Source organism: Dromiciops gliroides, chromosome 4 (assembly GCF_019393635.1).
Source record: "Dromiciops gliroides isolate mDroGli1 chromosome 4, mDroGli1.pri, whole genome shotgun sequence".
In the NCBI taxonomy this organism is placed as follows: Eukaryota; Metazoa; Chordata; class Mammalia; order Microbiotheria; family Microbiotheriidae; genus Dromiciops; species Dromiciops gliroides.
Window position 1 is genome coordinate 229,678,518 of NC_057864.1, and position 24,627 is coordinate 229,703,144.

At 39.5% G+C, this 24,627-nt stretch overlaps 1 protein-coding gene across 1 annotated transcript; it reads right to left on the reverse strand.

Annotated features, from left to right (window-relative positions):
• Positions 1-19,507: 19,507 nt before the first annotated feature.
• On the reverse strand, positions 19,508-20,446 carry LOC122754880 (olfactory receptor 2T4-like). Its single transcript, XM_044003318.1, has one exon. It carries the CDS (start codon positions 20,444-20,446, stop codon positions 19,508-19,510), a length of 939 nt encoding a protein of 312 aa, XP_043859253.1.
• Between the last annotated feature and the right edge of the window lie 4,181 nt (positions 20,447-24,627).

Genomic DNA, 24,627 nt, shown 5'->3' on the forward strand with positions numbered 1-24,627 from the left:
TGTTTGCTTCCCAACAACTACAGGAAAAATTCCAGAAGCAGAGCAGATGTCTGTACACAATGTTCATTCATCTGACCAAGGCCTTTGATACTGTCAGTTGTGAGGGCTCGAGGAAAATTATAGCAAAATGTTGTTGCCCAAAGAAGTTCATCAGTATCACATATCAACTTCATGATGGCATGTTTGCATGGGTTCTGGATAATGGACAATGCTCTCACACTTTCCTGGTAAAGCAAGGCTGTGTGCTAGCTCCCATGCTTGGAAAGTCCATATAATACAAGACTGAAGTGGAGGGAGAGTTGGTGTGTGATCTTTTGTTCATAGATGACTGTGTACTGAATGTAACTTCTGAGGCTTAGATGCTGCTTGTGTTAATTTTGGCCTAACAATTGTGAAAGAATAATTATTAATAGTGAATTTCTTGGGGACTCACAGATCCCTTCTCTCCCCCACCCCCAATCCAGAAAGTCCAGGAACTTTAGCAAATTTTGTCAGGGTCAGCCCAAGGTTACAAAAGAAATGAAGATTGATTATTTTGTCTAGATAAGTTGAACTGATGAGATTAAACCACACCTAGGCTTTGCCCTTGCCCTTCAAGATGGTCTTTTGCATACTTCCCCATTAAATCATCACACAGCTCATTTTAATTTGGACCACCTTCAAGTCCTGTCAACCAATGGAATTGAATGATGCTAACCAGTAAACTTTGGCCCACCTCTATCAAAAGAGGATAAAAAACCTTGACCATGCAAGGGTTACCATCTTGGCTCTCTCTTGGCTTGTTCTCTTGGTTCAGAATGCAGTCTCTTGGTTCACGCTCTCCTTCTTAGGTCTTGAGACCATGTACTGTCTCTCTGAAAGAAAAAAATGGGTCTGGGGCCTTTCTCCTGCCTGTGCTAACTGCCACATGGTCAATTCTTTACTGATAGACATGATACTAATTAATAATAAATGCTTACTGGGGCAGGTAGGTGGTGCAGTGGATAAAGCACCAGCCCTGGAGTCAGGAGGACCTGAGTTCAAATGCGGCCTCAGACACTTGACACTTACTAGCTGTGTGACCCTGGGCAAGTCACTTAACCTCCATTGTCCCGCAAAAAAAAAAATGCTTACTGGAAAGGCAGTGAGCTTTCAAACTCATGACATGATTGCTCCAAAAAACATCCAAACAATGCCATAGGACAATACCTGGAGCAGAAAAAACCCACAGAATGTACTGAAATCATCATCATCATCATCATCATCATCATCATCTTCTTTTTTTTTTTTAGTGAGGCAATTGGGGTTAAGTGACTTGCTCAGGGTCACACAGCTAGTAAGTGTTAAGTGTCTGAGGCCAGATTTGAACTCAGGTCCTCCTGATTCCAGGGCTGGTGCTCTATCCACTGCGCCACCTAGCTGCCCCTGAAATCATCTTCTAACCAAGAATGGCTTGGAAGGTCAGAAGGAGGGAGCTGCTGTGGTGATACAGGAGTGGAGCCCAACCCCACAGTCACCCTGACACAGATCCAGTCCCAGGAAGGCCTGACCAGAGAAGGAGACCCCCAGAGCTTCTGAATCAGCTAAAGCGCCAGTGTCGTCTGGAACTAAGCTCACAGTCTGGTGAGAGGGCTGAGCCCTTGGCAGGGGGGTGACTATAGGGGTCTATGCTGGTGCTGAGGCAGAACTTGGGTTTTTCACTCTGCTGGGAACCAGGAGGTAGGCTTGAGTAGCAGTGGCCCAGGTGGGGGAGGGGCACAGGCTCATCAGAGCTGACAATCACAACACACAAAGCTGGTTGATTAGCAAGTTGTTCTGGGGTCATCTATGGACCAGGTAACAGGCCAGGTGAGTGAAGAACATGACTCTCCTTAAATTATACCACTTGGTGGGGCGGCTAGGTGGCGCAGTGGATAAAGCACCGGCCCTGGATTCAGGAGTACCTGAGTTCAAATCTGGCCTCAGACACTTGACACTTACTAGCTGTGTGACCCTGGGCAAGTCACTTAACCCCCACTGCCCTGCAAAAAAAAAAATTATACCACTTGGGACTTCTGAAGCTTGGGATACTACATCCTGGAAACAGTGCTCCACTTTAAGGAGCTAAAAGTCAAGTAAAAGAAAGGCAAGATGAGCAGACAGAGAAAGGTGAGGACCATAGAAAGTTTCTTCAGTAACAAGGAAGACCAAGGGGCACCCTCAGAGGAAGATGTCAACATTAGGGCCCCTATATCTAAAGCTTCCAAGAAAAATACGAATTGGTCTCAGGCCATAGAGATGCTCAAAAAGGACTTTGAAGATAAAGTTAGAGAGGTAGAGGAAAAAATGGAAAGAGAAATGAGGGTGATGCAGGAAAGACATGAGAAAAAAGTCAATAGCTTGAAAAGTCAAATGGAAAAGGAGGTACAAAAGCTCTCTAATGAAAATAATTGCCTAAGAATTAGGATTGAACAAATGGAAGCCAATGACTTTATGAGAAACCAAGACACAATAAAGCAAATCCAAATGAATAAAAAAGAGAGGGCAATGTGAAATATCTTCTGGGAAAAGCTGCTGACCTGGAAAATAGGTCCAGGAGAGAGAATTTGAAAATTATTGGTCTACCTGAAAACCATGATCAAGGAAAGAGCTTAGACACCATCTTCCAAGATATTCTAAGGGAAAATTGCCCTGAAATTCTAGAAGGAGAAGCTAAAATAGAAATTGAAAGAATCCACCGATCACCTCCAGAAAGATATCCCCCCCAAAAAACTCCTAGGAATATTATAGCCAAATTCCAGAGCTCTCAGGTCAAGGAGAAAATATTGCAAGCTGCCAAAAAGAAAGAATTCAAGTACTGTGGAACCCCAGTCAGGATAGCACAAGATCTAGCAGCTTCTACATTAAAGGACCGGAGGGCATGGAATATGATATTCCAGAAGGCAAAGGAAATAGGATTACAACCAAGAATTACCTACTCAGCAAAACTCAGCATTATCTTTCAGCAGAAAAAATGGGACTTTAATGAAAAAGAAGAGTTTCAGATATTTGTGATGAAAAGACCTGAACTGAATGGCAAATTTGACTTTCAAATACAATACCCTAGACAACCATAAAAAATTGGAGTTGGGGGACATACCTGGGGCCATACAGTGGGTAACTGTGTTGTGTCTGAGGCCGGGTTTTGACTGGGATTCCCCTGGGTGCAGGGGTGGTGCTTTGTCCACTGTGTCACCTAGCTGCCCCATGATGACATCCTTAGGGTTCAATTGAGGGGTGAGGGGAATGCACTGGGGGAGGGGGAAGGGCAGAGGTGAAATCCTCTGAAAGAAACAGGAAAAGGTTTATGGAGTAGGGGAAGAGATGGGGAGGAACAGGGCAGCAAATGAATTTTACACTCATCAGAAAAGGCTCAAAGACCTTAAACTCATCAGAGCTGCCTCAAGGAAGGACTAATACACACACTCAACTGGGTATTTAATCTGGACAGTAAATGAGCCTAACACTAATCAGAATTGGCTCAAAGACTTCAATCTCATTAGAATTGGCTAAAGGAGGGAATAACATACACACTCAATTGGGTGGAGTAATCTCTCTAACCCTGCAGGAAAACAGGAGGGGAAGGGGATAAAGAGAGAGGGGAAAAAGAAGGAAGGGCAGATTGGAGGAGGGCACAGACAGGAGCATTTTGAAGAGGGATAGGATGAAAGAAGATGGATAATAGAATAAATATCATGGGGAAGGGAATAGGATGGAAGGGAAACAGTTAACAATAGTAATCATGAAAAAGAGAAAAGGGGGAAAAATTGTACAAAAATATATTTTAATAACTCTTTGTGCTGGCTAAGAATTGAGAATCAAGGGAATGTCCATCAATTGAGGAATGATGGAAGAAGCTGTGCTATATGATTGTGGTGGAATGGTCTTGTGCTATAGGAAATGACAAACAGTATGATCCCAGAAAAACCTGGAAAGACTCATGAACTGATATATAGTGAAGTGAGCAGAGCTGGGAAGACATTATGCATAGTGACAGCAGTATTGTTCAATGAACAATTGTGAATGACTTAACTACCTTCAGCAATGCAATGATCCAAGACAATCCCAAGGGACTAATGACGAAGCTTACTATCTACCCCCATAGAAAAAATGATAAGAACACTTGTGGATTGTACATGGTTATGATCTTGGGAAGGGGGAGGGAAAGGGAGGAAGGAAGGGAGGGAGAAAAATTTGGAACTCTAAATCTTATGAAAATGAATGTTGAAAACTACCCTTACATGTAATTGGAAAAAAAAAAAAGAGAGAAAGAGGACTTGAAAAACAAAAGTTATCTGGAGAATGACCATGATAAACCTAAGGGCCAACAGCCAAAGAAACCTCAATAAAATGCCTTTGATTCTGTTCAAAAACAACAACAAAAGAAATACTTACTGCCAAAATGGGTACAATAGCCATTAATATAGAAATAGCAATAATTTTAGAAAACATAGTAGCCACAAATAATTAAAAACCCACACAGTTAATAGTAAGAAAATACACACCATCCACACAAAGAACTATCAATTATAGCAAATGGAGAAATATTGAATGCTGTGGATAAGTTCACTTATCTTACCTTTCCAGGGATATACACATAGATGATAAAATTGACACACACATGCACACACACATTGCCAGAGCTAGCTCAGTGTTTGGGAGGCTCTGAAGAAAAGTATGAGAGGGAAGAGGTATTGGACTGCCTACCAAACTGAAGATCTACAGAGCTACTGTCCTGAACTCATTTTTGTATGTTTGTGAAACCTGGACAATATACCAGTACCATGCCAGGGCAACTGAATGACTTCCATTCGAATCATCTTAGGAAGATTCTGAAGATAAGGCAAGATGAGATATCAGACACTAAGACTGATTAATGAGTTAAGCTGCCAAGCACACAACTCCAATGGATTTGCCATGTTGTTCAAATGCTAAATATATGTTTGTTTGCCTAAAATATTATTTTACAGAGAACGCACACAAGGCAAGTGGTCACATGGATGTCAGAAGAAGTGATACAAAGACACTCTATAGCTCTCTCTGAAAAACTTTGAACTCAATGGCAGTGATATAGGAAACACTGGAAAGGATTGCCCAGTATGGTATACCAACATTAAAGAACGTGTTGTGCTCTGTGAACAAAGCAGAACTGCAGTAGCTCAAAAGAAACATGAGATGTGCAAATTTTAAAGATATCTCCATTGACTTCCTGTACCAAGATGGCTGAGTGAGGAAGCAACCCTCTGGAGCTCTCCCAAATTTCCTCTCTAAACGAACATAAAACTGCCTCTGAATCATTCCAGGAGCAGAGAAGCAGCTTACCAGTCAGGCAGGAAAGGTCTGTCTTACCTGGATGGGAAGGAAGTAAGGTACAGGAGCAGCACCAGCAGCAGCAGCTTCTGGGTTCATAACAGGGGGCCTGAAGCAGGACTCTGAGCCTGGGGCAATCCACCAATGAGGCTCCACCCACCTGTAAACCAGTAGCTCCCTGGGCAGGTAAGCAGGCTGGGCAGCATAGCAGGGACTCTCACCAGGCACCCCAAAGCAACAGAGACCATCAAGGAGGCTTTGACCCCACTGCTGACCAGTAGTGAAGCCCCACCCAAGACTGGCCAACAGCAAGTTCCCAACCCTGCTACCTCCCAGCAGAGAGACTGTTTCCAGGGCAAACCAGCACCAAGGGGCTCAAACCCTCAGTAGATCACAACAAAATTACCCTTCCAGGGCTTGCTAGCAGAACGACTAGTTACCATAGCAATCCAGCAGTCAGAACCACCCCCAACCCCTCACTGCTCCATGCACACACACAAACACTTGGGCAGATTGGAAACAAAATTATTCCTCCAGGGCCTGCTAACAGAGCAACCCAGAAGCAGGGCATCACCCCTGGGACAGACCAACTATATCACTCCAGGTACAGCCACCAGAAAGACTTTGTTCACTTTAGCAATCCAACAAAAGCAAACAGCTAAGCCTTGAAGCCCAGTGAAAACCGTCAGTAAGACCAAAGCCTCAGCACAAAAACTTGGAACAGTTTAGGAATAGAGTTCAACTCAAATAAAAACATCAAGACACAAAAAAGGCACAAAAATGAGCAAACAACAACAACAACAAAAAGCTTGACTACTGACAGTTACTACAGTGATAGGGAAAATCAAGACATAAACATAGAGGAGAACAATAGTAACAAAATGGCTACTGGTAAAGTTACAAAGAAAAATGCAAATTGGTCTCAGGCCAAAAAAAAACCCCAACGAATTCCTGAAAGAGCTTTAAAAAGACATTAAAAAGCAAATTAGGGGGCAGCTGGGTGGCTCAGTGGATAAAGCACCTGCCCTGGATTCAGAAGCACCTGAGTTCAAATCCGATCTCAGACACTTTACACTTACTAGCTGTGTGACCCTGGGCAAGTCACTTAATGCCCATTGTCCCACAAAAACAAACAAAAACAAAAACAAACAAACAAAAAAGCAAATTAGAAAATTAGAAGAAAATTGGGGAAAGAAATAAAAGTAATGCAAAAGAGCCATGAAAAAGAAATTTAAAAATTTACCAGGGAAAATAACTCCCTAAAAAGCAGATTTAGGCAAATGCAAAAACAAGTACAAAAGGTCAAATGAAGAAAATAATTCTTTAAAAATTAGACTTGAGACAAGATGGCAGAGAAAAGGCAGTAACCTCTTGGACCTCCCCACAGTATTAAGCCAAAAACCTCCAAATATTGCCATAGGACAATTCCTGGAGCAGCAGAACCCACAAAAGGATAGAATGAGATTATTTTTCAGCCAAAGATGGCTTAGAAAGTCAGCAAAAGGGGTCTTCTGTGCCAGAGCAGGAGTGGAGCCCAACCCCGTGGTCATGCTGACACACATTCGGCCCCAGGTTGACCATCCAGACCCAGGTTGCATCATGCAGATCCAGCCCCAGGTTGGCCACCCAGACCCAGGCTGCACCAACACAGCTTCAACCCCAGACAGGCCATGCCAGAGAAAGAGACCCCCAGAGCTTCTGCATTGGTTGCAGCACTAGTGTCTTCTGGAACTAAGCTCACAGGAATCAGGAAGTAGTGTTGAGTGGCAACAGCCCAGGTTGGGGGAGGGGCACAGGCTCGCTGGAGCTATCAATCTCAGCAAAATCAAATTTTGTTTCCTGGTTGAAGAGCAAGTAGGCATGGGGTTATTTACAGATTGGAGCACAGGTCAGGCAAGTTAAGAAGATCGTACCTCTCCTTAATTGTACTGCCTTGGACCCCCCTGAAGCTTGGGACAATGCATCCTGGAAGCAGTGGCACACTTTAAGAAAGAGTTAAAAGTCCAGAAATAGACAGGCAAGATGAGAAGACAGAAAAAGATGTAGACCATAGAAAGTTTCTTTGGTGACAAGGAATATCGAAATACACCCTCAGAAGAGAATAGTAATGTCAGGGCTCCTACATCTAAAGCTTCCAGGAAAAATATGAATTGGTCTCAGGCCATAAAGATGCTCAAAAAGAACTTAGAAGATAAAGTAAAAGAGGTAGAGGAAAAAATTGAAAGAGAAATGAGGGTGATGCAGGAAAGTTGTGGAAAAAAAACCCCAACAACTTCAAAAGCCAAATGGAAAAGCTATCTGAAGAAAATAATTGCCTAAGAATTAGGATTGAACAAATGGAAGCCTGTGATTTTATGAGAAACTGACACAATAAAGCAAATCCAAACGAACGAAAAAAATAGAGAACAATGTGAAATATCTCTTTGGAAAAACTGCTGACCTGGAAAATAGATCCAGGAGAGATAATCTGAAAATTATTGGACTACCTGAAAGCCATGATCAAAAGAAGATCCTAGACATCATCTTCCAAGAAATTGTCAGGAAAAATTGCCCTGATATTCTAGAAGCAGAAGGTAAAATAGAAATTGAAAAAATCCACTTATCACCTCCTGAAAGAAATCCCAAAATGAAAACCTCCAGGAATATTATAGCCAAATTCCAGAGCTCCCAGGTCAAGGAGAAAATATTGCAAACATCCAGAAAGAAACAATTCAAGTACTGTGGAGCCACAGTCAGGATAGCACAATATCTATCAGCTTCTGCATTAAAAGATTAAAAGGCATAGAATATGATATTCTGGAGGGCAAAGGAATTAGGTTTATAGCCAAGAATCACCTACCCAGAACAACTAAGTATAATCTTTCAGGGGGAAAAATGGGACTTCAATAAAAAAGAGGAATTTCAGGCATTCATGATGAAAAGACCAAACTGAATAGAAAATTTAACTGTCAAATACAAGACCCTAGAGAAGCATAAAAAAGTAAACAGGAAAAAGAAATTAATAGGGATGTTAAAAGGTCAAACTGCTAACTCATATGAACTTTCTTAGTAGTAAGGCAGATGATAGTAATGAGGTTTTTTTTTTTTTTTTTGGTGAGGCTTTTGGGGTTAAGTGACTTGCCCAGGGTCACACAGCTAGTAATCATTAAGTGGCTGAGGCCAGATTTGAACTCAGGTCCTCCTGAATCCAGGGCCAGTGCTCTATCCACTGCGCCACCTAGCTGCCCTTAGGATTAAATTTAGACAGAGGATACAGGTGGGAATTCATTATGAAGGGATGATATCTGTAAATCATTTATCTTTTGTTTATCTTTTTTTTTTGTGTGTGTGTGTGTGGGAAGTCAGAGGTGGGTGGCATTTCCAGGGTTGTGCAGCTGGTGTCTTGTGTCTGATGCTGGATTTGGGCTCAGGTCCTCCTGAGTCCAGGGCAGATGCTTTGTCCACTGTGTCACCTAGCTGCCCCATGATGACATCTTTAAAATAAAATTAAGGTGTGAGAGTATTGCACTGGGAGAAAAGGAAAGGGAGAGATGAAATGGGGTAAAATATCCCACATAAAAGAAGCACAAAAAAGCTTATGGAGTGGAGGGAAAGTTGGGGTAGGAGAGGGGAGTGAATAAGCCTTAAATTCATCAGAATTGGCTCAAAGAGAGAATAACATATACACTCAAGTGGGTAGAGCAATGCATCTTGTCCTGTGGAAAAGTGGGAGGGGAAGCAAATGATGGAGGAGGAGTGAAGGAAGGGAGGGCAGATTGGGGGAGGGGCAATGAGAAGCAAAACACTTTTGAGGAGGGATAGGGTAAAAGAAGATAGAAAATGGAGTGAATATCATGAAGAGTGAATGGGGATGGAGGGAAACAGCAATAGTAACTGGGAAAAAAATTTGAAGCAGAGGCAAGAACAATAAGGATGATGATGGTGGTGGTGGTACTTTGCTGGGGTAATATGAAGAAAATTCTTTGTCAAGTATAAGGTACTGTATAGATGTTGGCTATTGTTGCAATAATCAACATCATGGATGTTTTGTAAGGAAATCTATCTTTAAAGTATTATATAAATATAGTCTACTATTAAAAAAAAAAAGATGAGCAGGATGCTATCAGAAAAAACCTGGAAAGATGAGACTTATGTGAGCTGAAGCAAAGTGAAATGTACTGTGTACAAAATAACAGCAATATTAAAGGATGATCTGCTGTGAATGACTTAGTTATTTTCAGTGGTGCCGTGATCCAAGACAACTCTGAAGGAATTGAGAAAGAACTGATGGTATCTGAGTACAGATGGAAGTATATTTTGTTGTTGTTAGTTCCTATTTCTAAAGGTTTTTTTGTCTGATATGTTTTGCACAACTGCACATGTATAGCTTGTGTTCAATTGCTTGAGTTCTTGGGGTGGGGTGGGGAGGAAGGAAGAGAATTTGGAACACAAAGTTATAAAAATCAATGTTACAATTTCTTTTTACATGTAAGGTGGGGAAAATTCTAAATAAATAAGTAAATAAGAAATTAAGAATTAAAAAAATTAGAATTGAAGAAATGGAAACTAATGACTCTATAAGACACCAAATAAAAACTGATCTAGAAAATAGATCCAGGAGAGATAATATAAGAATTATTGGACTACCTGAAAGCCATGACCAAAAAAAAACAAAAAAAAAGAGGCCTGGACAATAGACAATATCTTTCAAGAAATTATCAAAGAAAACTGCCCTTAGGGCAGAGGGCAAAATAGAAATTGAAAGAATCCACTGGTCACTGTCTGAAAGAGATCCCCAAATGAAAACTTCCCAGAACATCATAGCCAAATTTCAAAGCTCACAGATCAAAGAAAAAGTATTGCAAACAGCCAAAAAGAAAAAATTTAAATACTGTGGAACTACAGTCAGAATTACACAGGATTTGGCAGCTTCCACATTAAAGAATTGAAGGGCTTGGAATATAATATACTGGAAGGCAAAGGGGTTAGGTTTACAACCAAGAATCCACTATCCAGCAAAAGTGAATATATTCTTTCAGGGGGGAATGGACATTTAATGAAACAGAGAACTTTTAAGCATTTTTTTTTTTTTAGTGAGGCAATTGGGGTTAAGTGACTTGCCCAGGGTCACACAGCTAGTAAGTGTGTGTTAAGTGTCTGAGGCCGGATTTGAACTCAGGTACTCCTGACTCCAGGGCCGGTGCTCTATCCACTGCGCCACCTAGCTGCCCCACTTTTAAGCATTTTTGATTAAAAGGCCAGAGTTGAATAAAAAATTTGACTTCTGTAAGAAAATAATGGGCTTTGCCAATGCCTAAAAGCCCCAGCTGGGATTGATTTGGATTGATTGGATTGACTGAGATTGATTGACTATGCTGATTAACGTACTTAAAGTTAATTCAATTGAAACCACACCTGCCTGAGTCAGAAGAGGGTGTGTTCTCAGAGACTTCGACTCTGACCTCAACATGGGACCACCCTCAGGTCCAGTGAACCAATGGATTTGGGTGATGCTAGCCAATTAGCTTGAAGCAAGGTGGAAGGACTGCCTCTCCTTAGAATGAAGAAGAAGGATCCTGGGGCAGTTCATCTCTTGAACAGGCTATTGGTGGCAGAGGACTCTTGGAAGAAACAGGCCAGGTTGGACTCTTATCTCTCCTCTAGGGTAGATAGGTTTCTTAATTTTCTGAACTCCATGTGTTCTCTCTTTACTAATATTTGGTATGCTTTAATAAATGCTTAATGCCCCAAAACTGGTGCTAAAGCTTCTAATTTATAAATAAACCCTAGCTAGCTTTCCCTACACTTGGGACGGGAATAAGGTGACCACACATTAGCTTTTAAACATCACATCTCCAAAAACAAGACTCAAGAGAAACATAAAAAGGTAAAAAAGAAACAAAGAGAAACTGTAAGAAATTCAATAAGGTTAAACTGTTTATATTTCTATATGATAAGATAATATTTGTAAGTCTTAACAACTTTATTATAAGAGCAATTATTAGAACAATTAGGAGCATATGTAGAGAGAGGATGTGGTCATAAGGTGATATTGAAGGGATGATAATATTTGTAAGTATTAAGAGCTTCATTATAAGAATAATTAGGAGTATGTGTAGACAGAGGGTGTGGTTATAGGGTGACATTGATGGGATGACACCCCCCAAAATAAAATAAATTGGCAAAAAGAAATTGCTTGGAAGAAGGAAGGGAGAAATTGAATAGAGTGAATTGTTGCACACATACATAAATAAGAGGCATGAAAGAACTATAATAATGATGAGGAAGATGGAGGGGATTGGCAAAGATTAAATGTTACTCTCATCAAAGCTGACTCAGTTGTATATAGAAATCTATCTTACCCTATAATCTATCCTTATCCTATAAGGAAGTTTAAAAAGGGATGGTGATAATAGAAGGGGGCAGTGGGGGACTGATACAAGGGAAGTCAGTGTTCATAAGTAAAACACTTGTGAGAAGCGAAAGGATGGGGGGAGGGTAAGTGTGGGAGGGGATAAACAGGTGAAAAATAGTATGGAGAGAAATAAACAGTTAGTTATCATAACTAGAAATGTGAATGGGATGAACTTACCCATTAAATGGAAGTGGATAGCAGAATGGATCAAAAAGCAAAATCCTACAATATGTTGAATTGAATAAGTTACAGGAGGAAATAGATAATAAAACTATCCTAGTGGGGGACCTCAACCTTGTCCTCTCAGAACTAGATAAATCTAACCAAAAAATAAACAAGAAAGAAGTTAAGTTGTCCTGAGAGCTTAGTGTTCCAGAAGTGCCCTTTAACTTCCCTTCAGGGAGCGTTCAATCTTTTCTCCCCGCAAAGGGGAGGTCCTTCAAAAGCTGCCTATACCACAAATAATTTTTACCACACTGTCAATAGTCAAACTTTTCCCATTTTTTTTCATTGCTCTTTTACTCATTTTTGTGTCAGCTGCTTACTTAATTGCTAAAGTTGACAGTTGGTCCTGGAGGAGTGATCCCTTTGATTGTCACGAACTGGGGTTGGTAACCGGCTGCTGGGTTGTTATGGTAAACAGTCACTCTGGTAGCAGGCTCTTGAATGGTAATTTAGTTGAGATCTGCTGAATTCCTGGGGCTAGTTTGTTCTGGAAATAGTCTCTCTGCTGGGAGGTCATGGGGTGGGAATCTGTTGTTGACCTGCTTAGGCAGGGCTTCACTACTGTTCAGCAGGCTCAGAGGTCTGCTGTAGGCCCCTGCTGTGAGCCCAGTAGCTGTTGCTGTTGCTGTTGCTGTTGCTGCTGCTCTTGGACCTCTCCTCCCTCCCACCCACGTAAGACAGAACTTTCCTTCCAGGCTGGTAGATTGCTTCCCTGCTCCTTGGAGAGTCCAGAGGCAGTTTTTTTTTTTTTAAATTAATAAAGTATTTTATTTTTGTTCCCATTACACATAAAGATAGTTCTCAACTTTTGTTTATACAAGCTTTCCAATTTCAGATTTTCTCCCTTCCTCCCCTCCCTCCCCCCCTCCCCTAGACAGCAGGTAATCTGATATAGCTTATATATATATATGTATATATATATGTATGTATATATATATACACACACATATACACACACATATATATACATATATACACACACACACATATATACATATATATACATAATAACATTAAACATATTTCTGCATTAGTCATGTTATAAGAGAAAAATCAGAGCAATGACAAAAAACTTCAAAATAGAAAAACATCAGCACCAAAAACAAAAGAAATAGTATGGTTCATTCAGCATCTATACTCCACAGTTCTTTTTTTTCCCCTGGATTTGGAGATCCTCTTCTATCATGAGTTCCCTGGAACTCTTCTGTACCATTGCATTGGTGAGAAGAATATAGTCCATCACAGTAGATCAACACTCAATGTTGATGATACTGTGTACAAGGTTCTTCTGGTTCTGCTCATCTCATTCATCATCAGCCCACACAAGACCCTCCAGGTTTCTCTGAACTCCTCCTGCTCATCATTTCTTACAGCACAGTATTACAGTATTCCATTGTACTCATATACCATAACTTGTCCAGCCATTCCCCAATTGATGGGCATCCCCTCAACTTCCAATTCCTTGCCACCACATAAAGAGCAGCTATAAATATTTTTGTACATGTGGGTCTCTTTCCCCTTTCCATGATTTCTTTGGGCAAAAGACCCAAAAGTGGTATTGCTGGGTCAACAGAAGCAGTTTTATGTTGTTTTAGAGGGTAAATCTAGGAGAGATGCAGTGGGTTGCTTCCTCACTCGGCCGTTTTGCCTCAGAATCCTAATCTTAAATGTTCATTTTCCCCTTAAGGATTATACTCAGTTTTGCCAGTGATTTATTCATGATTGTAATTGTAACTCCTTTGCCTTCTGGAATATAATATTTCAAACCCTCCACTCCTTTGATGTGAAAACTGCTAACTCTTGTGTAATTCTAACTTTAGCTCAATGATATTTCAATGGTTTCTTTCTGGATGCTTGAAGTATTTTTTCTTTAACCATTTGCTGTAATATTCCTGGAGTTTTCATCTTGGCATCTCTTTCAGGAGGAGATCAGTGTATTTTTTCAACTTCTATTTTACTCTCTGGATCTAAGATACCAACAAATTAATGTAAGAACATATTTTTATGTAGTAAAAAGCTGGAATAAAGTAGATGGACATCAATTGGATATTTGATAGACAAATAATATGATGTGAATGTAATGAATACTATAATTCAGTAGAAATTATGAATATAAGGCATACAGAGGCTATATTCAATTTAACTCAATTTCACAAATTTAAAGAACCCTGAAGGGAAATTAGTCTCTGTATTTATGATCAGTCTTGATATTACAGAACAGATAATATATTTTCCTCTTTTCAGCAGAGAGATGGATGACAACTAGGACAAAAGGAGCTTACTATCAGATGCAAAAAAAGTTTGGATTTTTTTTTTTATTAACTCAATGTGTGTGTGGTGGGGTGGTGGGAGTAGAAGGTTTAATCCAGAACATACTGTTATATAAAAACAAAAGTTATCAACATAATGAGGAAGGAAGGGAAAGATCAAGAGCATACTCCCCATTCTTATCTAGCAAAACATTCTTCATGGAGTGCTGGGCCTGAACCTTGACCACTTTCAGGAAAATATGGTTCAACAAAGAAGGACTTGCCATTTTGTAATGGTGCAGCAAAGTCTTGAGGGTACCTTCATCAACCCCATTCTTCAATAATGAAAATTAGGGAAATTACAGAGAAGAGCACTGGCTTGTGACTTAGGAGGTATGGCATACTCTGTGAATTTTCAAAGTACTGACTCCAACATCCGGGTCTCTCTCTCTCTTCACATCTGCCAATTGTCAGGACTTATTGAGTCTCTGACAGGAACAAATGATGAATTTTGTATATGGCACATGTTCTGGTTTAAGTGAGCTTGAGACTGATTCTCAAAGCCCAAGCTACCTCTTCTGCTTTTTGTTTCTTTCCTTAGTATATGTGACTGGGTAGCAATGCTGAGTTGGATATTTCTAGCTTTAGATGCCTTTGTGAATTAAAAAATGTTGGGGGCTCCTAGGTAGTCAGTACAAGCTGCACTTTGGGAGGAGCTGCCAGTAAATACTGCAAGGCTTCTTGGAGAAGATGAGTACCAGCAAGATGGGTCCATTCAAGCCTGATTTGTCAAATGACACGGACTTGCAAAGAACTGTCTGGACAATTCAGAGCCAAGGGAGAGGTGAAATGCTGATTAAGCAAGCCTGAAAAAGCCTCCATGTTTTCCTGTTTTAATCATCACTCTACTGGAAAGTAAGACAGTAATTATATGTTATTGCTACTTGTTTAAAATTTAAAAAATAAGTCAATTTGTGCTTATGAGTCTCTTGTGTTTATCTTACTGCTTTGTTTGGAGGAAACAACAGCTTTGCTCTACCTGATTCAGGAATAGAAGAGCCTGATGTCAGCCCTATGGGCAGCAAGGTGGCATGATAGAGAGAGCTGAGTCTGGATTCAGGAAGACCTGAGTAAAATTAGGCCTCTTACTAGCTGTGTAACCCTGGGGAAGTCACTTAATACTGTTTGCCTCAGTTTCCTTATCTGTAAAATGAGTTGGAGAAGGAAATGGCAAACTAGTCCATTATCTTTGCTAAGAAAACCACAAATGGGGTTATGGAGAGTTTGACATGACTGTAATGACTCACTACCAACAACAACAAAGTTAGCAGAAAGGAAATGGCATCTAAAAACAGAGATCTATTCTACTCCTGTGGGGAGATGATAAAAATAGTTGCATTCTGTTAAGGGCTAAAATTCTAGCTAAACTGTCTAAAATATCTAATGAGTGGTCGCCAATAAATTATAAGCTTTAGCAAGAGTTAGACTTTTAAGCATTTATTAAGGAGAATAAGAATTTGGTAAAGAGAGAAGAAAAGGCCTAGATTCCTATCTATTAAAGGGAGAGCACATTTCTAGCTCTGCTCTCCACCAGAGTCCAAAGGAAAGAGCGCGAGAGTGAGCGCCAGTCTCTTCCTTCCTCCTCCCACTAGTCTGCATCACTTCCTGATGCCAAAGAAAAGACTCCTGGTCTTGCCCTCAAAGACCTTCGCTTCATGGGCAGAACTCTTCTACAGTAAGTATCCAGCAGGTGGCGTTATTCCAATCGTTACAGTCCCCCCTGTTGTTCCTCAAGAAACAAAATGTTTCCTTGACGGAACAGTAAAAAGAATATAATAACTATTGCTAACTAATAATATGTGAACAACAATATAGAAAAGGAAGAGAGGAAAGTTTTGTCCAGAGGGGCGATTTTTTGTCCTCATGAACCGATGCTTTGACATTGGTCTTGCAAAGGGAGGGCCTCTGCAGAGAGTACATATTACAGATGGTGTATATTATAACCGAAAAAGAAAAGAGAAAAAAAAAAACAAAACAAAACTGTTCATTTAAAGTCTCTGAAAGTCTTTTCTCAGATGTCCTCTAGGTGTAATTGTAGAATGGAAGTCTTTTCAGGGGTTGATGTGTGGATGCTGGTAAATCAGCCAGGAAAATTTCCTACAAAATTGAGCTTAACACAACTTTAAAATAGCTTTATCAATAATCAAATCAAACAATGAAAGTTCTCAAAAACATGTCTAAGGGAATTCAGAATCTTAGTTGTTACACATGAAACATATAATAAAACAAAAATTGAACCATTCTTTAAAATTATATTATTATTATTATAGTCCCCCTTTATGGAGGGTAATTGAGAAGACAATTGCTGCGATATTAATTTTTAAAAATAATTTTTATCTTTGTTTCATCACTTTTTGCATCATCTGCCTAATTATCCTCATGCCATTATGAGAAATTAGAAAATCTAATATAATTGGTAACAGGTGTCAAGGCCAAATTCAACACTGTATTTATCATGACACCTGAGATAATTATGGGGGTTACCATAAAAGAACAGAGAAATGATGGGATATGAGCATTCCCACACTTGAGCAATATGTACTGCCCATACAGTATGCCAGGCTTAAAATAGATGGATGGAATATATGTCCATGCCACTGAAGATATTGGAGGAAACTGAGTCAGACTTAATCAGATGCATGGGATTGAGATGTCCATGGCATCAGGCATATAGGAGGGAGCATAGAAGCCAGGTGTAGAAGTGAGATGGGTGGGATCAATACTTCCAGCCATCTGTACAATATTGTGGGGAAAAATAAAATAAAATATTAAACCAAGAGAATCCAACCTCAACATTTGTCAAAAGCCGTTCCCTTGGCCATACCTTGACTTCATGCATGTCTCCCCTCATGTGACAGTTCAGTGTCTGCTTTTGCATGTATTCCTCTTGTGATTGGGTGGCACCTTGGCCAACTGGCATCTGATAACTCAGAATAAAGGCAATTAATGTCTTAAATGATAAATTCCCATAATCCAAGTCTCATATGGATTTAAAAATTGAGGATAATAAATGATTACAAAAAATGTGAATACATCTTGACTCAGAACACAATATATAATTATGCAACAATTTCAAATAATACCCCTTTTTTTACTTAGTATGCAATTACTTTTGTGAAAAATCAGAACATATTTAAATAAAAGTTAAAGCACAACAGAATCTCAAAGAAAACTTTTTTTTTGAAAAAAGAAAACTTTTACAAATGTTCCCCTCTTTTTTTTTTTTTGAATATACTTATCAAAAATAATCCTTCTTTACACTTGCCATGGCAACCAATTCGCCAGGGAAATGCTTTAAAGAGTTCGATCAAATAATCAGTTGAGAAAAAAAAAATAACAAAAACAAACTCAGAATATGGGAGCACAATACTCCTAGAATTAACATTGTATTATGAAATCAAAACCATCTTGCAATTTTTTCAAAATTAGATAGACAAATGAATAGAAGAAAATACACATGGAACAATAAAAGACAATGAAATTCAAACTAGGGAAATCTAAATGAATATGAACTTAATATTAATAAGAGTATTATAAAATATAAACTTGATCACATGACTATAAAAAGCTTTTACAAATATTCTCCTTGTTTTAAAAACTAAGTATAAGACACAATCTCAAAAGCATGAAAATCTCTATGAAAATAAACCCATACCATTAATTTCAAAATGTATATGTAATAGCATAGAAATCCTATGTAACCTCTGAACTGATACTATTACTCTGAGTGAATTCAGAACATTTTTGATTCAGATATCTAAAATCCCCAATACTCATATCAATACCTTGCTGCTTACTTCTACATTTCTGTAAAATATATACCCTTCCATGGCAAAAGAAGCAGAGTCTTGAACTATGTTGATGGTTGTCATTCTTATTCAGCTTAAGTTTTTCTTCTTTAACCCCTCTATATTGTCTGTCAGTCTTTTCACCATACAAATGCTTTATAAGATTACTAATTAAAGGCAAAAGCAGGTTAGCAAAATTATGAACAAAACGAGCATATCTGGAATTTAAAGGGTTTTCTAAGGTTGTCTCAGAAGCACAGCCAGGCTGGGGAAGGGCTGAGCCTGAAGCTGCAAATGTAGGTAGAGAAAGTTGAGCATGCACATCAGTTCTCTGGACTTCCCAGGCAGGGGAAGCAATGGGCTTGGCCATGGGAGGAGTAGAGGGTGGGGTCTGGAGAGGGGAGGGACCAGCACAATTTGAATCAGACTTGATTTTGAACTCAGGCCTGGATTCCTCTTCCCCCACTTGGCCTCCAGGTGCTTGGGGATTAAAAGCTTTTAGAGGGTGGGTCTTTGCCTCCAGGCATGCAAAATTAGAGCAACAATTAGTGTTAGAACTGAGAAAAGCTGCAGGAATCTCTTCAGGTTTCTCTGAAAAAGCATGGTTGGGAGAGGGGGAGATATTTCCTTGTGTGAGTACGTTGCTGGCTCTTCTAACAAAAATAAAAAGAAAAATAGAAAATCCACAAAAACAAAGCATTAACATGATCTTATCTCCCATTTGTCTGGTTAAACAGACTAAAATCAAAAATAGGGTAATTAGGGAGTTTAAAAGGTCCATTTGAAAAAATTTAAAGGGAAAACACAGCCAGTATGCCAGTACTTAACAGTTAAAGGGAGAGGGGAAATTTCTTACCCAACCGGAAGATCAGAAGTGAGGTTCAGCTTTCCTCTTCGTGGTCGCCTTCTGTTAAGGGCTAAAATTCTAGCTAAACTGTCTAAAATATCTAATGAGTGGTCGCCAATAAATTATAAGCTTTAGCAAGAGTTAGACTTTTAAGCATTTATTAAGGAGAATAAGAATTTGGTAAAGAGAGAAGAAAAGGCCTAGATTCCTATCTATTAAAGGGAGAGCACATTTCTAGCTCTGCTCTCCACCAGAGTCCAAAGGAAAGAGCGCGAGAGTGAGCGCCAGTCTCTTCCTTCCTCCTCCCACTAGTCCGCATCACTTCCTGATGCCAAAGAAAAGACTCCTGGTCTTGCCCTCAAAGACCTTCGCTTCATGGGCAGAACTCTTCTACAGTAAGTATCCAGCAGGTGGCGTTATTCCAATTGTTACAATACCTATAAAAGTATAGAGGTTTATCTTCAAAAGGTATATGTAAAATCAGTTCCTAGTTAAATTTTTTAAATTGCCTTCAGAGAAAAAATATGGTTAGATGGATTAAATGAGGTTAAATGAATTTACACAGAGCTCAATGTGATCTGTAAGTTCTCTTATGTCCCAAATAGTATTGCTATATGCATTGTCAAGTCATCCTATTTTACTTTGAAATGAGATTCTTTCTCATAGTCTTCCTTAGTGCCTCTAAAACATCCTTGTTCCTCAGACTGTAGATGAGTGGATTCAGCATGGGTGTGAGTATAGTATAGAATATAGAGAGACCCTGGTTTAACTCTGGGGTATGGGAAGACCCAGGTGTCATATAGACTACAATACCTGGCCCCAAGTAGAGACTTACCACAGTCAAGTGGGAAGAACAAGTGGCTAGGGCTTTATTTCTCCCCTCAGGTGAGTTCATGTTGAGGATAGTGAGGAAGATGAGAGTGTAAGAGGTCACAATGAGACTTAGAGGAAGGATGATAAACACAATGCTCACCACAAATACTCCCATTTCATAATCTGAGGTATCCTCACAGGAGAGCTTTAAGATAGCAGGCATCTCACAGAAAAAATGGTGAATCTCCCTAGAGCCACAGACAGGGAAATGCATAGTATAGATTGTTTGAATTACAGCATTTAAAGCACCCCCAACCCAGGATGCCAATGTCATATGCAAACATATCCTGGGACCCATAATAATAGGGTAATGCAGGGGTTTACAGATAGCCACATAGCGATCATAGGACATGAAAGTCAGAAGAATGCATTCAGAACCCCCCAGAGTCAAACAAAAAAACATCTGGGTTCCACAGCCAATTCGAGAAATATTTTGTTTCCCTAGGTAATAATTGATAGCCATCTTGGGAACAGAGCTTGAAATGTAGGCCACATCAATGATGGAGAGCTGGCTGAGCAGGAAGTACATAGGTGTATGGAGTCGGGAATCTACCCAGATCAGGAGAATCAAGATAGAGTTTCCAGTGAAAGCAATGAGGTAGACAGACACAATAATGGAAACAAGGAGGCCAGAATATTTGAACTCAGGGAAGAGTCCCAGAAGAATGAAATCTGTTGTTGATGTTTCATTGCCTTTCTCCATGTTTCATTCTTTTCTGCTTGAAATGAAGGAGCCCCTAGAGGTAGGTGTAGGGAGGGAGAGAGAGATTGAGAAACAAAACAGACTGTGAGATCTTTCCAATAATCACTGGATATTTTATTTTAGAATAAATTTATGTCAGCCCTTCCCCAAACTTTAATACCTCTTCACCAAATTTCTTAGTGGTACTTAAATATTCTAAATAGAACTTCCTGTGCCAAGATGGCCAGGTGAGGAAACAACCTTCCGAAGCTCTCCCAAATTTCCCCTCCCAACTGACATAAAATTACCTCTAAAGTGTCCCAGAAGCAGGGAAACAGCCTACCAGTCCAGCAGGAAAGGTCTCTCTTACCTGGGTGGGAGGGAAGTGAGGTACAGCAGCTGCTGCTGCTTCTGGACTCACAGGAGGGGTCCTGAAGCAAAGCTCTGAGCCTGGGGCATTCAACCAGAGAGGCTCCACTCACCTTCAAACCAGCAGCTCCCTGGGCAGGTGAACAGTCTGGGCAACATAGTAGGGATCCTCCCCACACATCCCACAGTGAGCAGGGACCACCAGGGAGGCTTTGACCCCATTTCTGACCAGTAGTGAAGCCCTGCCCAAGACTAGTCAATAGCTAGTTCTCACCACTGTGGCCTCCCAGCAGAGAGACTGTTTCCAGGGCAAACCAGCAGCAGGGACTCAGGAAATCACAACAAAATTACCCTTCCAGTGCCTGCTAGCAGAGTGACTGGTTACCATAGCAACCCAGAAGCAGGACCTCTCCCCACCTCCACACACTTGGGCAGATTGGAAACTAAATTACTCCTCCAGGGCCTATTAACAGAGATACCCTGCTAACGGAGCAACCCAGCAGCAAGACACCACCTCTGGGGCAGATCAACAAGATCACTCCTCTAGGGCTTGCTACCAGAAAGACTTTGTTAACTTTAACAACCCAGCAAAAGCAAACAGATAAGCCCTGAAGCCCAGTGAAAACCACAAATAAGACCCAGAACTTCAGCACAAACCTTGGGAGTTTAAGAATAGAACCCAACTTAAATAAAAACATTAAGGCACAAAAAAATGCCCCACAATGAGCAACCCCCCCCCAACAACAACAAAAAAAGCTTGATTGTTGACAGTTACTACAGTGATAGGGAAAATCAAGGCATAAACATAGAGGAAACTTCAAAGAAAAATGCAAATTGGTCTCAGGCCCAAAAAGAATTCCTAGAAGAGCTTAAAAAAGGACATTAAAAATGAAATTAGAGAAGTAGAAGAAAAATTGGGGAAAGAAATAAAAATAATGCAAGAGAATCATGAAAAAGAAATACAAAATTTACTGAGGAAAATAACTCCCTAAAAACAGATTTAGCCAAATGGAAAATGAAATACAAAGGGTCACTGAAGAAAATAAGTCTTTAAAAATTAAAATTGAACAAATGGAAACTAATGACTCTGAGACACCAATATACAATAAAACAAAATCAAAAAGTAAAAAAATAGAAGAAAATGTGAACTTTCTCATTGGAAAAAGAACTGATCTAGAAAATAGATCCAGCAGAGATAATATAAGAATTAATGGACTACCTGAAAGCCATGACCAAAAAAAAAAAAGTCTGGACAATATCTTTCAAGAAATTATCAAAGAGGGGCAGCTAGGTGGCACAGTGGATAGAGCACCAGCCCTGGAGTCAGGAGTACCTGAGTTCAAATCTGGCCTCAGAACATTGACACTTACTTAGCTGTGTGACCCTGGGCAAGTCACTTAACCCCAATTGCCCCCCACACACACACACACAAAAGAAAAAAAAAGAAATTATCAAAGAAAATTGCCCTGAAATATTAGAACCAGAGGGCAAAATAGAAATTGAAAGAATCCACCAATCACAGCGTGAAAGAGATCCCCAAATGAAAATTCCCTGGAACATCATAGCCAAATTCCAAAGTTCACAGATCAAAGAAAAAGTACTGCAAGCAGCCAAAAAAGAAAAAAAAATTCAAGTACTGTGGAGCTAAAATCAGAATTACACAAGATTTGGTAGCTTCCACATTAAAGAATCACAGGGATTGGAATATAATATACTGGAAGGTAAAGGAGTTAGGTTTATAACCAAGAATCAACTATTTAGCAAAATTGAGTATATTCTTTTAGGGAAAAAAGTGGACATTTAACGAAATAGAGGACTTTCAAGCATTTCTGATTAAAAGGCTAGAGTTGAAATAAAAATTTGACCTCCAAATACAAGACTCAAGAGAAACATAAAAAGGTAAAAAAGAAACAAGAGAGAAAAATTGTAAGAATTTTAATAAAGTTAAACTGTTTCTAGTTCTATATGATAAGATCATATTTGTAAGTCTTAACAACTTTATTATAAGAGCAATTAGGAATATATGTATAGGGGGCAGCTAGATGGAGCAGTAGATAAAGCACCGGCCCTGGATTCAGGAGTACCTGACTCAGACACTTGACACTTACTAGCTGTGTGACCCTGGGCAAGTCACTTAACCCTCATTGCCCTGCCCCAAAAACCAAAAAACCAAAATTTAAAAAAAGGAGTATATGTATAGAGGGTGTGGTCATAAGGTAATATAGAAGGGAGGATAATATTTATAATGCTTAACAATTTTACTATAAGAATAATTAGAAGGAGTATATGTCGACAGACGGTGTGATCATAAGGTGACATTGATGGAACAATACCCCAGAAAAGAAAATAAAGAGGTAAAAAGAAATTGCATGGGAGAAGGAGGGGAGAAATTGAATGGGGTGAATTGTCACACACACACACGCACACAAACAGAGGCATAAAGAACTATCATAATGGAGGGGAGGATGGGGGACATGCGCAAAGATTAAACCTTACTCTCATCAAAGTTGGCTCAAAGAGGGAATAACAAACATAACCAGTTGGATATAGAAATCTATCTTACCTTATAAGGAAGTTTAAAAAGGGATGGTGATAATAGAAGGGGGAGGGTAGACTGATACAAGGGAGGGAATATTGTGGAAAGTGGTGATCATAAGTAAAACACTTTTGAGAAGGCAGAGGATGGGAGGTCAGAGTATAAACAGGATAAACAGGTGAAAAATAGCACGGAGAGAAATAAACATTTAGTCATCATAACTATAAATGTGAATGAGATGAACTCGACCATTAAGCAGAAGCAGATAGCAGAATGGATGAAAACCCAAAATCCTACAATATGTTGTTTACAAGAAACACACTTAAAGCAGAGAGATACACACAGGGAACAGAATAGAATCTATTATGCTTCAGCTGAAGCAAAGAAAGCAGGGATAGTAATTATGATTTCAGACAAAGCAAAAGCAAAAACAGATCTAGTTAAAAGAGATAAAGGACACTGAAAAAGTACCATAGACAATGAAATCATACTAATACTTAACATATATGCACCAAATGGTATAGTATCTAAATTTTTGAAGGAGAAGTTGAATGAGTTACAGGAGGAAATAGATAATAAAACTATTTTAGTTGGGGATCTTAACCTTTTTCTCTCAGAACTGGATAAATCTAACAAATAAAATAAAATAAAATAAAATAAAATAAACAATAAAGAGGTTATGGAAATGAATACAATTCTTGGAAAGTTAGATATGATAGATCTCTGGAGAAAATTGAATGGGAATAGAAAGGAATATATCTTCTCAGCAGTACATGGGATCTATATGAAAATTGACTATGTGTTAGGGGGCATACAAACCTTACAATCAGATGCAGAAAAGCAGAAATAGTAAAGACATCCTTTCAGATCATAATGCAATAAAAATTACATTCAATAATGGACAATTGAAAGAGATATTAAAAAGCAATTGGAGGGGGCAGCTAGGTGGCACAGTGGATAGAGCACTGGCACTGGATTCAGGAGGACCTGAGTTCAAATCCGGCCTCAGACACTTATTAGCTGTGTGACCCTGGGCAAGTCACTTAACCCTAATTGCCTCACCAAAAATTAAAAACAAAAAACATAGAACTTGTTTTGGGGCAGCTAGGTGGCGCAGTGGATATAGCACCAGCCCTGGAGTCAGGAGGACCTGAGTTCAAATCCAGCCTCAGACACTTAACACTTACTAGCTGTGTGACCCTGGGCAAGTCACTTAACCCCAATTGCCTCACACACACAAAAAAGCAATTGGAAATCTGATCCTAAAAAACAAGTGGGTCAAAGAACAAATCATAGA

What these genes read in the sequence shown, in the direction of transcription:
- LOC122754880 (XM_044003318.1), bottom strand. Translation starts at nt 20,446, where the DNA reads ATGGAGAAAGGCAATGAAACATCAACAACAGATTTCATTCTTCTGGGA.